The 16,936-nt window shown below is 35.9% G+C and overlaps 1 protein-coding gene across 10 annotated transcripts in view; it reads left to right on the forward strand.

Annotated features, from left to right (window-relative positions):
* The window catches only part of VPS13B (vacuolar protein sorting 13 homolog B), a 477,988-nt gene that overhangs the window by 387,562 nt on the left and 73,490 nt on the right, over positions 1 to 16,936 (forward strand). For all 10 annotated transcript variants that reach the window (XM_080583158.1, XM_080583153.1, XM_080583155.1 and 7 more), the window contains 3 exons: positions 599 to 798; positions 2,818 to 3,025; positions 3,355 to 3,539. In XM_080583158.1, the coding sequence (XP_080439284.1) occupies positions 599 to 798; positions 2,818 to 3,025; positions 3,355 to 3,539 (593 nt within the window). The remainder of the gene's footprint in view (positions 1 to 598; positions 799 to 2,817; positions 3,026 to 3,354; positions 3,540 to 16,936) is intronic.

The following is a 16,936-nucleotide window of genomic DNA, read 5'->3' on the forward strand; positions in this document are numbered from 1 at the left end:
TACAGTAATTGCTTTGAATTATTTGAATTCAAACATTACTCTTATTCTCCTGCTAAGCACTCCAAAGTCGAGCAAAGCAATATTTTATAGGTAACCTGAACAAAAGCAGAGAGAATAATTCAAAATAGCTATTTCCTATCAGTTTAAAATATAATCAAGTGAAGCAGCTGTTCTTGTTCTTAATATACTCTTTTGAAAAAATTTCATAGTTTAATGAAAAATGTCTCTTCTCATAAACCTTAAAATACTCACACATGTAAAAAGTCATAATGCTTTGGCAAATAGCTCTTTGTAAGGAATGTGCATGAAACATACCTGCTCCATAACTGCAACACTGCATTAAGTGTACTCAATAATGTTGGAAGAGCAAGCTGAAGGAAAAAAAAATCACAAGTCTTGTGGTCTGTGATCCTCCTGCTTGGACAGCAGAGCGGTGGTCCACAGAAATATTTCCATGGAAGTCAGTGGGACTGCTTCTGTGGGAAACTGTGTGCTGGTGCAGATTCACAATGTCATCCTAAAGTGAATTTGAACAACAGGCATAAAAATGCTGGGAGAATAACTACCGGTAGGATAAATTCTCCGTCTGTCTTTTTAGGAATCCATGGATCATCTTTTGTCCTGGACATAAAAGATTTCCTACTTAAAACAAGTCTTAAAGAAAGAACCAGGTCTCTGATCGGCCCTTTTTGCTGTTCTGTTAGTGTGGAAGCCAAGTGGTGTAAGCATAGCGGTGATCCTGGCCCAGAGCAATCCATTCCAAAAATATACATTGATTTGAGAGGAGGACTGCTGCAGGTCTGTATGAGATGCATGCTTATGGTTCTGGTATTGAACTTGCCTGGCTTTGGATGATTGAGATTTTACAAGCAAATTGCATGGGAGCCTGTAAAGCTTTGCAGATAACAAGAGCTCATTTGGGTGTGTTTTTGTTATTGTTTGATTGTTTGCTTGGTTGGCTTTGTTTTGTTTTGTTTTATTTCATTTTATTTTATTTTATTTTATTTTATTTTATTTTATTTTATTTTATTTTTACCTTTTAAAACAAGTATTCTTTTATGTAAAATTGTTGATTGAGAAATTGTGTAAGATTTTTTGTGTTGTGTTGTTTTTTAATGCTACTTAAGCTATGTATTGTAGCTGTATGTGTGTGTTCCCTTAAAAGTACTGGATCAAATTACTAACACTTAATATTTAGGACCCTGTTCTGATCTGTGTGTGTTTGTCTGTCCATGAGCTATGTTTCTGTAATGCCTAGGGGTAGTCTTAAGAAATGCATATCCTTTCTTTTTAAACTTACACAAATTTCTCAGGGGAGTAATTACAAACTGTTGTTTGTAGTAATTAATACTCAGTTTTCCATGCTGTCTTCTCCTTTTTGGAAGTATGGAAGCCCATAGCTTGAAACCAGTCCAAGAAACATGGGAGTTCTTGAAATGAAAAATAGATTCTGTGGGACTTAAACAAGTAGGCTTTAAGATATGTCTTGTTTTAATTATTTTTATTGTAGTATCTATACACACCAAATGTTTTAAAATAAATATATAAATCAAGTATATAAAACAAAAAAAGGAAATTTTGACATTTAGTTGTGTAATTAGACCTTTTCCCAGAATCGACATCAAAAGTTCTTAATACCACAGCACTTGGAATAGGGCTAAGCGAATAATACGAACTAAATATATACATATATTAATCAATAAAGTCAGTTTGTTTCTCTGCTTCTTTTTGATTTGTTTTTCACAAATACTTGGCTGACCACCTCTGCATATTATTACTAAAAAGGTGTTTTGGTGTTTGTTTTTCAATTTTATTTTATTTTCTGACAAGGACCATCTATAAATCTGAGAAACAATTAATTATTAGAATATATCCTGCAGTAATTAGCCCTTCAAGGAAAAAAAAGAAAAAAAAGAAAAAAAAAAAGTCCAACAGAACAGGTTTTAGAATGTTTTCAAATGAATTTATTTGGGGCTAATTTTACCAGATCTAAATATGACCAAATTTTCTACCACTGTTAATTTGTATTACAGCAAAGCCTAGAGAGCTTATGTAAAACTGGTGCCTTATCTGTGAATATCTCTATTAGGAGCTCCTTGCTCTGGAGTTCCAGCTGCCAAAAAATAAAATAAATGAGAATGGGTGGAAAAAAGCATCCTTCTTTCCTCCACCAGTGGAGAACTGAGGCCTCAGGGATCACCTCAGGGATCACCTTAGGTGACACTGAATTCTGACTTTCCATATTTTTATAAATTTCTGTGCTTTTTTTTTCCAAATTCAAGCCATGCTCTCAGAACTTACAGCACATCCAATCTATATTCTGATTGTACTCAGTATTTGCTTGAGGTGACCTAGAGTATGTCTTTCTAGTCATCATCTTTGCTTTGTCGCATGTTCAGTTTTTAATGCGTTCCAGAATTCCAACATCCTCTTTGAACAATTTAAACTTTGAAACTTTAGCGAGCTATATCCTATTTTAAATTGCAAGACCTGTGACTAGTCCTAGCAGTACGTACTGCACTCAACTGTATGTTTTTGCATATCACTTTTTAGTTCTGTGCTCTTCCAGGCAGCATCTGTCTCAATTGCTAGTGCTATGAATGAATGTATTCTTTAGAGTGATTAAAAGAATAAATTTACCAAAATTCTTCTGGAGAGGTTTCTTGTTGTTCCTGTTCCTTATTTTCATGTTAAGAATACTTAGAAGAAATTAAGATATTCGTAGAGCAGACTGAAAGCAATATAAAGTTCCTTTTTTTTCCCTTCAAATGCGACTGAATATTGTAGGTAATCATTTTGTCTTTTTTTTTTTTAAAGGTTTTCTGGGGTCAAGAGCATTTGAACTGTTTAGTTCTTCTCCAGGAGCTTCTGTGGGAGTATCTTACTAAAAACGGCAGTGTAGAGACATTCATGTCTGAACGTAGATACCCCACTTGTTTTTCTGCGGAAAGGAATCAGGCCTCAAAAACTGAGCATACCTCAGATGATCTGAGAACAGGCCTGTTCCAGTATATACAAGATGCAGGTAAGAAGAATATTATTACTCTATTTTAATAATTACAAAGTAAGTACAGTAGTAACCTATTAAAGATTACTTGCCTCTCACAATGAATTCTTTACTTTTTTCTTTTTTTTTTTGAAAAGCAATTGAAATGACATCTGCTAGAATGAAAAAAATAGGTTTTTGATTTCTTTCCATTAAGCTGTAATCTTTTAAAAGTCAGGGAAATTGCTTTTTTTACTTTCTCTGCTTTTGATCCTGAGGGGTTTATTTTTAACTACTTTGGTCTCATAAACCAGCATGTTTCTTTTTAGAAATTATATAACAGATTATAGCTTTCTTTCATTTGACAGAAGCACAAAAACTGCCTGGTGCCTATGAAGTTGTGTTTTACAATGAAACTGAGGATAGTCCAGGAATGATGTTATGGAGATATCCAGAACCCAGAGTGCTCACTCTTGTAAGAATTAATCCTGTTCCTTTTAATACCACTGAAGATCCTGATATCAGCACTGCTGACCTCGGAGATGTTCTTCAGGTAGGTAAAGAGAGTTTTCTGCTTTCCCTAACAAAAGAAAATATTACAGCAGTAAAGTGAATGTTTTCAAACTCGCATTTATTAAAAATGAGTGCAAAACAAATGTCAGGAGCTCTATAAAATCAATAGGAGGTAGATTCTACAGTTTATACATATCTTTAGTTTTAAAACTACTTGTCCAAACATTTTAACCACTTATCTGCAAAGTTTTTCAGCTGTAGCAAGCTTTATCTGTTCTGGTTTGCCAGGCATACCAAGTTTTTATTCTGGCTTCATATGTTTTCACCCATCAGTCTTTATTTAAAGATTTCATTTGATTTGAAAGAGAGACATATAAAGAAAAACCTGGTCTGAAATAGCCGAGATGCAGTGGAATCATTGAACAAAAATCTCCAATCCTGCCGTTCTCTCCTGCGTCTGTGATGGTAGATGGCTGTACCTCTTCTAGTAAGTTCCACAGGGTTCACAGAAAGGATCTAGTTTCTCTCATTATTCTTTGACAGGGTTGAAGTGGGCAGTTTGACTGTGTGAGATCATGGAACTGCCCTTCAAAGAGGGGCTGAGTGCTGCAAATCTGTGATTCAGTGCTTCAAAAATAGGGCCATACCTCACCATTGCACTGATCCTTAACTCTGAGAATTTTTGCTTTCCAAAATTTATAGTTAGGTAGTTACACTGTCTCCTGTGTAGTGTAATTCATGTTTATAAAGGTTACTTACTCCTTGCATGCCTATTTTGATTTTTGCTGATTTTCAATTTTAATACTATTGGTTTTCCTTTTGTATTGTAAATTGGATCTCTCTCTTTTTTTTTTTTTTTTTAATCTAATCTGCTCGTTGGTCCGAATAGCATTATAGTGTTGTGAGTCAAGGGAATTAAGTATCTCCCAATTCTTCTTATTTGTTCAGAAATGTTTAATTATATTTTATTGTTCTTATAACTTTAAAAAATTGCTTTTAAAATTGAATTATGCAGCAATATGTGTTGAGTTTTGGATGAGAAGTATAATCTTCCTCAGATAAATGGTATAATGTTATTACCGTGCACATACTGCTAGTGAGATCATGTAAGTGTCCTGCCAATTTCTTTGCCCTCTAGACAGCCAAATGTCAGCTCCTTTCAGTTATATGAAAATTAAAATTAAATGGAAAAAACCAGCTCCGTTTGGCATGAGGTTTGAATCAAAGATGAAAATTATGTTATTGTATGCTTTCTTGATGACCTATTATGTTGCTACGAAAGCCAGCAATTTGCCTTCTTTCAGGGTGGTATTTTCAGAAGATAGCACACCAAGGTTTTGGCATGAAGTGCATTAAGCTCCCCTTATAGATAACAGACATCATGAGCATAATGTATGTGTTTTGTAATAATCTGTCCCTTGAAAAGAGAAGCATCAGTTCTTCAAGTGGGTATCGACAGGGATTCAACTGCATATGCAGCTGGACTTCTTGTAGCAAGCACGTTTTGCCCCTTTGTGCTTCCATACTACAGTGAAGAGAAAAGCTGTTAGTTGCAATCTTCTGTCATCTCCTCTGGGATTACCTTACTCAGTAAGACAGAAACCAGCATGTGCTCTGCTGCCAGTTCTGATGTTCCCTAAACTTCTACTGGTCTTCACGTAATCCTTCAGCATAGTATTTTATCTTATACATTGACCACCACAAACTGTTTCCATCTTGTTTTAAGTTTGTAATCAAGCATCTCTGTATAGCTTCCCTCCATGATGCTTTCAATTTTGTGATGAATTATTTCTTAGTAGTTAATACTTTGAGCTTTCATTTACACAGAAATAAATTAAAGATATCAGCCAAATAAGAGCACAACATCACGTGTGATCTTGACTAACACATCTACTCAACAGCTACGCTTTTTGGGCAGATGGAGTGCAGAAATGCCTACAAAAATATCCACATTTTGGTAGTGGGCCATTAATTATGGCAGTAACTGTTGCCTGACTATAGGTGGTAATTTATCACATTTTCCAGAAATGGCAAATATGCATAGGCAGAACAGGTTTGCACAAAGTCGATAAGCAGCCATTTAAAAAATGATTAATTAATCTAACAAATAGGTGGGTGGAAGAAATAATAGAGTCAATTTTCAAATTCACCAAATACAGATCTCGAACTTTTGGTGCTGATTTAAATGAATAAGGAGGTCTTTCGTCAGCTCTACTTTTTCCCTGTATGGATATATCTCTGTTTCTTAAGCACGGTGTATTTACTGTGTATGGAAAATTCACAAAATATAAAGAGGAAAAAGATAAAACAACACTTTCCTTCACTTCTTGACATGAAATGATAAAGGAACATCTGCAAGCCAAAGACTTAAGCTTTTTTGAAAAAGGAACTAAATTTCAAGACAATAATGATATCAAAGTACATTAAAAATATATTTTAAAAACTTTCCCAAGATTGCATGTATGTTCAAATGCTAGGAGAATCCATAATGTCACCACGTGTGTTACCAGTCTCCCTTAATCCTTCACATAAATCCAGGCAAAGGTGCACTTCTGTAAGTTCTCTTGAGCTTAACAGATTTAAAAGTTTGCTAGTTGCACAATCTTTCTTTCCAAGTTACTTGCTGTGACATTTCATCTAGCCTTCTATCTTTGCTAAACTTCTTCTGGCATATCTTTTTAATCATGAATACAATTTAGAAGTCTCTTTGTTTCTGTAACTGTTCTTTGAATTCTTGGAACTTGCAAAAGCTTCACCATAAAGAGAATTTTTTTAGATACCAAAGCTGTACGTCATCTGCTGTGACCAAAGGACAAGCTAACAGCTACAGCTTATACGAGTTGAAATGAACAATAATTTTCTCTAAAACCTCACCTTGCTGCTATTTGTAGTTTGTCCCAGGGGCTTATTTTCTTGTGCTTTTACTTGTGTTGTTGCAAGGATAAGCAATTTCACTTGTCAAATTTCTAATATTTTACTTGCTTACAATCCCAGCACTGTTGCTTTTATTTGTATAGGGAAAAGGAAAAATGGGCATTTCTGCTATGGTGTATAGCATGTTGCATTTTCTTTAGTGATTTCAAATAGAACTTCAATCTTTTCATTTGAAGGCAGTGAGAGAGAATCCCAGTTGCACTTACAAGAAACTGCACCCGGATTGTATTTCTTCTGTGAGATTGAGAGAATTTAAATTTGTTCTTCTTCCTGTTTACCAGACATTGCAGCTCCTTTCTATTTAATTATTGATCTCTCACTGTCCCATTTTCACATGCTAAAATGTTCTTTGTGTGACATACCATTCTATTAGATAACTACTTGGTGAAACACCTTTAGATTTCCCTAGTGCCTCTTCTTAATTTTTTAAGGAGTTCCTGTTAAACTGACAGTTCAGAGATATTTCTAATTCTCAAGTACTAAAACCATTATCTGGCATCACTTCTAACCCTTTTGATCTGCAGAGAAGGAGACCTGCCTTCTCTTGTACCTGGTTGTTCTTTGATAGAGTGGGTCCTAACCTATCAACACAATTCCAAAACTTAAAGTTCTTAGTCTCTCACACTGAGAACAGAAGAAAATCTTTAAGCATCCTACAAACAGACAGATACCTAAATACAGTGGTAACGAGATTATGATGATTTCAGGTTGAAGGTGTAGTTGGTCTATGCCAGGAGAAGGCATCCAGGAGCCATGGTCATTTTGTGTCTTGTAAAACATTATGACTGAAAATATTGTTGTATGGTTAGTGATTAAAAATAAAGACATGTAGAAGTATTTAAATTAATATAAAGAAATGTCACGTGCTGTTTTTATGGGAAACTTGTTTCTTTCAATATGAATTTTGTAACTGTGAGAGGAGCAGAGATTTGGTTTGGGATGCCTTTGCTGTATTTCCTACTACTCCCCTTTATGTCTACATCACTGCCAAGATAACTTTCTGAATATACCTACTCAAGACCATTTTTAAGTTTATAAATCAATTAAGATTCAAATTATACAGTGCATGTATTTGTAATTTCTTATTAATGAAGAAAGTACATGCAATCATATTATTTTAGGAACACAAAATCAGTGAAATGAAGCAAAAATCAATTTGCTGCTGTGCTTACAAGTGTCTGGGTGCAACCTTGTATAGCTAACAGAAAAAAAGTTAGTATTGGGTTCTATATCAGGAAAGAGATGTGCTATTAACACAGAATTTTCTTTAGTCTTTTATTCTGAATATCCTTGATCAAAACCGTTAAGTCTTGACTGTTACATCAGCTTCTGTTTTAATTCCACTAATAGTTGCCTGTTATCCAAGTTGTGAGAATTTTTTTTATTGGTATTTAGAAAGCTTTAGGTACAACTAAATATTTTAGTAAAGGTTGGTATGGGATAAAGGAATATGCACAAGAGCAACAGTTTAATTTTCTCATGAAAAGAAAGCAATTAGGCTTGTGCAAGTAATGTGATAAATACTGCCTATAAGACACCACTACTGTACCTTTCGTATAATGGAGGTCTACAGAAAAGACCTTCAGGCAGCAGGAGACTCAAATATTGGTAAAGGCATACTCTTTTGATCTTGACTATTGCTAAGATTATTTTTTAAAACACATGGAGAAGAGAAACCCTATTACACTGGTAACTCCACTTAGGACAGCACAAGTTTTGTAGGAGTGAAGTCAATCCCAGTGCTGATTCCATCTATGGATATTTAATCCAGGATAATTACTGCCTGAATCAGCAAGGGCAAGGGGTAGAACAGTGTTGATGTGAGAATCTTATTCACAGCTCAGGAGCAGAGAAAAGTCCAATTAGGAAAAAATTCACAGAATGAATTAGAAGATAATAAGCAAGATGAAGATAATAAGCGAGATGACAGCAAGCTAAGTGCATGTGTCGATCTGCTCGAGGGCAGGAAGGCTCTGCAGGAGGATCTGGATAGGCTGGAGGGATGGGCTGAGGCCAACTGTATGAGGTTCAACAAGGCCAAGTGCCGGGTCCTGCACCTGGGGCGCAACAACCCCAAGCAGAGCTACAGGCTGGGAGATGAGTGGCTGGAAAGCTGCCTGGCAGAGAAGGACCTGGGAGTATTGGTTGATAGTCGGCTGAATATGAGCCAGCAGTGTGCCCAGGTGGCCAAGAAGGCCAACAGCATCCTGGCTTGCATAAGAAGCAGTGTGGCCAGCAGGTCTAGGGAAGTGATTGTCCCCCTGTACTCGGCTCTGGTGAGGCCGCACCTCGAGTACTGTGTTCAGTTTTGGGCCCCTCGCTACAAGAAGGACATGGACGTGCTCGAGCGAGTCCAGAGAAGGGCGACCAAGCTGGTGAGGGGTCTGGAGAACAAGTCTTATGAGGAGCGGCTGAGGGAGCTGGGATTGTTCAGCCTGGAGAAGAGGAGGCTCAGGGGCGACCTTATTGCTCTCTATAGGTACCTTAAAGGAGGCTGTAGAGAGGTGGGGGTTGGTCTGTTCTCCTACGTGCCTGGTGACAGGACGAGGGGGAATGGGCGAAAGTTGCGACAGGGGAGTTTTAGGTTGGATGTTAGGAAGTACTTCTTTACCGAAAGGGTTATTAAGCATTGGAACGGGCTGCCCAGGGAGGTGGTGGAGTCACCATCCCTGGAGGTCTTTAAAAGACGTTTAGATGTAGAGCTTAGCGATATGGTTTAGTGGAGTACTTAGTGTTAGGTCGGAGGTTGGACTCGATGATCTTGAGGTCTCTTCCAACCTAGAAATCTGTGATACTGTGATACTGTGATACTGTGTGAAAACAAGTAGCAATACCATTACTATGTCAAAAGGGATGTCCTCTGAGATTTTCTCATTTGCAACAGAAGCAACTTTTAAATCACACAAGTAGATTGATGATAAGAGGAAGTCTGATGGTTGAAGATAAAAGGAAGAGTAATTTTAAAAGGACATTTATATTTAGGACATCAGCTTTTGCACATAATTTCTATAGTAAAAATTGGTGTTGGAACTTTGGAATTGTGCACGTTTATAGATTTGTCTCAGCAAGTATTCACATATGGAGACTTAATTAAGTTGTGCTTCAGTTTCCCACTCTGACTGTAAACTATATTCTATAAGGCAAACAGCTCATTGTTGCAGGGTAACAGGTCTTTTCTTTGCTCCATGACATTCTTCTTCTGTAGCAGTTAAAGTTGTAATCTGCTGGTGGAGATTATTCTCAGTCTTGTGATTGTGTCCATAAAATGTCTTCTACCGAGGACTTAGAAGCACAGTAGTAGCCGTCAAGCAGAATATAATTTATATGTTATACAGAAATGTCTCCAGGGAAAATCTCAGAGTTGCGGAAGACATGAGCACCTCAGGAGCAGAAGTGTGCCAGTCAGTCTAAACTGCAGAGAAAGGGCTTTGATAGTTTCTTTCCTCATCACCCAACTGATGAGATCATTGGCTTGATCTGGTGGCAAGGACAACTGAAGGAGAATTTGGGGCTGTTTCCTCAGTCCTGATTTAACTGCCTACTTTGGAAATGTGCCGTTATTCTGGCAACTAAGCAAGAAAGGAGTAAGGGCAACCATTTCTAGTTCCAGACAATAGGTTGTGGTTATACAGGTAATAACACAGTCCAGACCATAAAGGATAATGCAAGAGGAATATATTCCACACCATAACAAGGAACTCTAATTTCAGAGGTGTGGTGTAATACTGAATTCAACCATGCTTGTACAGTTCCTTGAGTCTGTCAGGTTGCAACAGCTGAGGAAGGATAAGTGTTCTTCATTTCTTTGTCATATTTACAGTTTGAAAGAGGAGAGTGGCAGGAATAAAAATCTCCTAGTGATTCAGTAGTGATTTTTAGATTGTACAGATAGAATACTGAGTTAGCTACATTTAGGGATTTAAGCTCAAAGAAAGTGGTAGTGGATATTTATTCTGTGAGGCTTGAAGCTAGACTTCCACAATGCTTCTGGTTTTCCAAAATCTTCCTGTGTCTTTCTGCAGCCTTGATACTCTCAGATTTACTTTTGTCTTTTCCTCAGAATAGCCTATGTTCAGTCAGAAGCATGAAGAGGAGTTCTTGATGTACAATACTTTTAAGAAGAATCTATTTTTCTGATTTCACCTGGGCCACATTTTTATATTATTTATCTTTACCAGGAACAAGTTCAACAGGTTTGGGTTGGCAGGGAAGGGAGCAAAGATTGAGGGTGGTTGGGTTCACCAAGACAGGAAAGCAATTTGTATGCTATCAAGGAAGTATTTGGCTTTTCTGTGCCAGCAGGTGAATAGTACATGCAAATGATTTCCTGTACAGCTGGAGGCCTGTTTTAGCTAGTGAAGTGTTCACAGAGATACTCAGTGTTTTCTATTCTGTGGCAGAGTAATTTTTGCAATAAAGGATATTGCTGGCGCTGCCCCATACCTCAAACAAAAAGCTCTGTATTGTCACGATAGCGTTTACACAAGTGGCCCTGGGTTTAAATGGTGGAGAAGAACAGATTTGTCTAATCAAAGTGATCACATCGTGTGTAATACTCTGACTTCTGAGCTCTGTGATTTATTTAAGCTGCATCACCAACACTGACTTAAAATTCTTTCTCCTGGATTGTTAGCCAGTGATAGATACAAGCTGTTAATGCTTACAAGACAAAAGGAAGATAATCTATGGCATTTGTTCATTTCTCCATGTGAAGTTAAAATATCTACTGAGCTATAACCCTGACAGGTTTTTTGTATTTGATGATGTTTCCCTTGTGTACCTGCCAGGATTCCTATTGCATGCAAGTGTAGTCAGTATTGTAAGAGCTGATGAAAAGATGAATGTGTCCCCAGGTTTCTTTTTTTTTTGGCCTTTCTTCTTCATATAGTATCCTAATAAACAGAGCACTTATTCCTGGTTTAGAAAGAGGTGATTAAATTAACCAGACCTCAAGGTCTACGGTAGGAAACTAGGGAAGGTAAGTATAGTTCTGAGGTTGCAAGGGCTTAAGTGAGATTTAATAAGGAAAGACTAGGTAGATAATCCCTCTCTGGTAAATTTCATCCAGAGTATTTGCTGAGATGGTGAAGTCTCCTTGAAGAGAACATAAAATATTTCCAACTTCAAAAGGTGAGGATTCAAAAGATTGTCTGTTGCACTGCATTACATGCTTACAGTATTTAACTAACACATTTGCAAACTTTACATTCTGGAATCTGATTTTTTCAACACTGTCAGCCAATAAACAGTCATTTTCTAACACCTTGTGGTTGTTTAAACAGTGGCTTAAGGAAGCATGAGCTTAAGAAGGACTGACATTAGACCTACTGTAAGTCATTATTCCAGGAAAGATTTGACATGACAGGTAACAGGAAAAGAATTATGATCAATGTCAAAAACATTCATTTTCCCTTTTGACAGAGAATACCTCATTTTTGGCTGGCTCTGCTTCCTTTTTGCTTTTAACTCCCTGTTGGGGCTACAATATTCAGCTGGGCATTTGAGAGTCTGGGAAAAGAGCATTTTGGGAAACCACAACTTTTATTCATCTTTGATTCATTTCTTACATTTCCAAGCAACAACTATTTTGGAAATCCAGATAATTTGTGTGTGACAGGTTAGTGATTGAAGTTCATAGTGTTATTCGATAATAAATTGTAAAGTTCAGCTGTTCTCATCAATATACTTGATGGTTTGCAAATTTTTAAATCTACTGTCATGCAGTTGTATCATCATTAAATAATCAGACTTTTTAAATGAATGGTGAAATAATTCGTCTAATTGTTGTGAGCAGCTCAGAAGGCAATTCAGTGCTTCATATGGGATTCTCCTTTTTAAAACATATTTTGATAGTTCTGCCTTTTGATGTTATTTCAAATGACTGCAGTAGAATATAGTGTTTTTATGATCTCTCTACTATGTGAAGAGTTGCAACGAGCTTGAAACAAAGCACTATGTTATCATTATTGAGCATATCTGACTGTAAACTAGAAATTTAACAAACACATTTTAATGTAATGGAGGAAATTTCTTTCCTGTCACTAGAACTGAAGTTTGCATACATGCATGTGTACAAAAAAGAATGCAGGTCATTATGTAAACAACTACTATGTTTAAGAGGGCTGAAGACTTGCTTTTAGACTAAACAAATAACACTTCGGTTGATCTGGATGTAAGCACTGTGATGCTAGGCAAAATTTTGCATGTTTTCGAACATTAAGGCTCTGACTATTAATGATCAGTGTTGTCTTCATTTTCTTTCAAGGAAGGAAGTAGGGGCTAAAGAAGTTTCGGTGTTACACATTGAGTCGTAAGCAGATGTTGAAACAGAGCCCGTTCTCTTTAGAAATTCCAGCTTTAAGCATTATTTGTGAACTTCCTTGCCTGAGAGGAGGATTATCTCAGAATTCACTATTTTGTTAATGTATTTTGTGTGTATAATCTTAATTATTTTGCTGTGTGATCTTAGTGTTCGCTGCATCAAGATGAGGCTGTATCGTTTGGACTACAGTTTCGGTGCAGTCTGCAGGGAGTTAAGCGTAACTCGTTGGGAATGTTAATGGAAGTTGTGCATAATTTGCCTGTGCATCTCACTGAAATTTACCCTTTGGGGTTACTGAGCTAGTGAAAATTCTACCGGGTGCCAGAAGACTGACGAAACCATCAGATTATCTTAATGACAGATTTACACTCTCATTGTGTTCTGTACTTTTCAGATTTTGTAACTCTGATTTATGAAACTTTGCAAACCAAAGTTCTTTCTGCCGTTCACTGATCTTGTGACACTTTTTGTAGGAGTCAAGCTTTACTGTGGTGAGAATATGTGGTCAAAATATCCCATGTACTGAAAATTATGCTGTACTTCATGTATTAATAGACTGCTACCCGCAGTCCCAGAGGTGACTGCATTTCAACAGTATACTGCTTACATTGTTAACAAATATGGAAACCTAGAAAATGAAAGTCTGAAATAAAATGTGGAAGATTTTTCCTATCTCAGAAAAAGAGAATTAAAAAATAGTGTAAGTAACTAGGTCTCTAATGTAAGATGTCCTGTTTATATAAATCTGTTTGTCAATACTTAAAAATAAATTAAGAAAATAAGCAAGGTCTTAGTAAAGTAAATGAACTGGTGTTGATTTTGCTATTGGAGAAATGAGTGGTCTTCACATAAATTCAGTGTCAAGATGAATGACACAGTAGAAAAAATGGGTTTGACACTTAGTAGTACATACATTTTCTTGTTTAAAAAAATGCTGCAGAAATCTTCTCAATTATAGCATAGCACAACTCTCTGCTCTCTTAACAAAAGCTATTAGTGTGTTTAGAGTAATTTTTCTGTAACGAAAAAAGTCAGTATCAGTGACAGATTACATTACTATACACACCTGCATTCGTTCTGAACCTGCTAGCCTGATAAATTGATAAGATAAGTTGGTCACATGTTGTTTTTAAAAGGCAAAGAACAGAGTTCCTAATAAAAGAATTCTACATATTTCTTCTAAAAGGTTAAAAAGCATTTCTCAGGGCTCTTAAATTACCATATTGTGATACCAAGGGAAAATAAAACCTGGGCTTAGAGTCTTGTTTGTACTTAGAGGGCTTTCCGGACAGGAAGGCAATCTTGATGCAATTCAGTAAGCCACAATACCAGTGGGGCATTACAGGTGAAAAATTTGCAGCTGTACCCCTCACCACAATGTATTACAACTGTACAGTGGAATATTTCCTGTACAGAAATAGGGCTTGGTTAACTTTGTTTCCCAAGAGTAGATCACATTAAAATGTTATAAAATCATGATTTCCTGCATTTGAATACTTGTGGTTTCTCAACTGGTTCCAATATTACAAAGGGTTTTTTATAGCTTCTATTAGTTGAAGATGTATAGAAGCGTTTTTTTTTTCCAAAGTCAGCTAAAAGGCAGTTATGTGTTTTTTAAGAGCAATTTCTCTCAGAAGACATGAGTTTTCCTTCACATCTCTTTTTTATAATTGAGTTTTTAATATTTACTTTATAAACTGCAGTACAGATGTAAATGTAAGCAAAATTAAATAAATATGCTAATGGTACCATAAATATATTTGTTAAATGGAGTTGAAAGAGACAAGGTATTTGTTATTCCTCAGTAAACAAAATAGTAGCTATTTTCTTTATTCAGTCAAAGGCTTCAATGTGCATAGGAAAACAAAGAAATTAGGCAGATAAACATTTGGAAGTGAATATTTTAATTTGAATGTGGTTTAACAAAATTTGTCTTAAAGCTAGAGCACTTCAAAGAGAAAAAAAGCAAACTGTAAAGAAATGATACTTTTCTTTAATTTTTTAATTTCTCCAGTTGTGGTATCTGATTATTACTGGCTGTTGAAAATTAAGAGCATGCCACTGTGGAATAACTTTTACTGCCCAAAACATATGGGTATTTAAAGCATTAAAATAGTGTCAAAGTAACAGAAAATCATAATAAAAATACAGAGGGTATTGCAGTGGGAAGACAACAAATACTTTGAACACCTAAAATGTATTTAATACTAGTACTAATACTAATAAGCTAGTTTTATTATTTTTTTTTTAATTTGGATTTTTCATGAGAAGGGAAAACTGGTGGTCTGTGGCTCTGCTCAGAGAGGTTTTCCACACTGGTATGATACAATGTTAGCCCTGAGGAAGGCAAAAAAAAATGTTATGCAACTAGCAGCTTGATTTGTAGCATGATTTTTCACTGTCAATTACATGAGAAGATAAACGTGCATGTGTATATTGAAGTATCCTACTATCCTGCAGTTGTCCAAAATGTTCCAGTGGTCAGATCAGATTGTGTGTGTGATGTAAACTGGCATAGTAAGGAGGTTTTATTAAGTATTTTCTTTTCAGCATGTTTTTTACGTAATTAATTTTTCTGTTTTTTTTTTTCTATTTTTATAGAAATCATAGTTCAAAACCAAATTTAAAATTAAAGTTCTTGGTAGTTACTGCCAAGAATGTTCCCTGTATAAAATCTGGATAGAGCTCTTTGTTTTCTACTGCTGCTACTTCTGTTCACCTGAAGACAGAATTGTATTTTTAAGGCAGTTGGCCTTGAAACAGGAAAATATCCTAAAAACGGAATAGTGTTATTACAGAGCAATCAGTTTATTCATGCTCAGGAAGCTCGAGTTAAAATCTCAGCATGGGTTGGCGTCTCACACAAAGTGCTAGTTTGTATTGTATTCTGCCTCTCATTCACTTAGGTGGCCCTTCTCAGAGAAGATAAAACACACACATGCTTCCTGTCTTCTGTGTGCATTTTCTTGTACAGTAGTTGTTTCTGGAACAAGAGTAACTTCATTTCCAAGAGGAAACACCCACCATCTGAGGGACTGAGACTCAAGAAATTAGCATTTATTCTGCAGAAGTTTATTTTCCAGCAAAAACTAAAACAAAACATAAATTAAAAGGATGCACCACTGAAAGTAGCATTAAGCACATTCTTCTGTAACCCAGCTATTAATACTCTTTAGAGGTCTGTATGTATATATTTAAAGGTCCATTTTTAATACTGATTTTAAAATTAACTGTTCTAGTTTTTAAGTAATAAGACCACAATATTTTAATATAACTTTAATTCAGCAACCTCAAAGAGCTAGGTGGATGGCTATAGTGTTTTCCTAGACACAAAAAAAAGATATCTGTGAAAGTGATATGATTAGCTAAGAAATTGAGATATTTTAATTATTTCTGTCTTAAGTGGCAATAATGTTTGAGACCTGTTTGATGTTTGAAACCTTCCTGTTTGAGACCTGTCAGCATGAGGACAATATGTATAGTGAATAATATAGGTATAATACACCTGTGTATATGTAGTTATGTATATATATAATGTATATAATATATATTTAATTATCATTTATGGCAACCTGGTAGCTTGTAGAAGTCTGGCATTGTTTAATATTTAGCTGCAGAGCTCAGCTGCAGAAACATACCTAGCAATACGTGGTAGGCACCAAAGGCTTTTAAAGTCCAGATTAACCAAGTAGTCTGAAGCTGGGAGGATAACATCAGGTCACAGGAAAATCTAGAAGCATGTTGTCATCATAAAAGCCTTTAAAAAGCACATATGGATCAACAATCCTTTCTTTCCCTTTCTATCTTCTTATGCCTAACTTCAAGTAGAAATAGACAATATCCATGTGGTCAATAGGATGTACAACACATGGATGAAAATGTTAATAAGTAACATAGTGTTAACAGATTACGTAGCAAGGCCTGACCTTCAGTTTCCAAATAGGAATTAAATTATTCTGGTACAGATAAAGTGAGGCATAATACATGATGAAAAATTAAAAACATGGGTCTATCACATTGTAGTGCACTAGAGGGAATATTTTTGTTGGTTATTAATACTGTCTTGCTGATAGATTAACAACCTTTCAGGAAATGACTTGAAGGATGCAGCATTTAAAAGGAGGTTTCAAGTTTCTTTTTTGTTGTTGTTGTTTGTTTGTTTTGAAAAATATTTATGATAA

Source organism: Anser brachyrhynchus, assembly GCF_964034855.1.
Source record: "Anser brachyrhynchus genome assembly, chromosome: 2".
Classification (NCBI taxonomy): Eukaryota; Metazoa; Chordata; class Aves; order Anseriformes; family Anatidae; genus Anser; species Anser brachyrhynchus.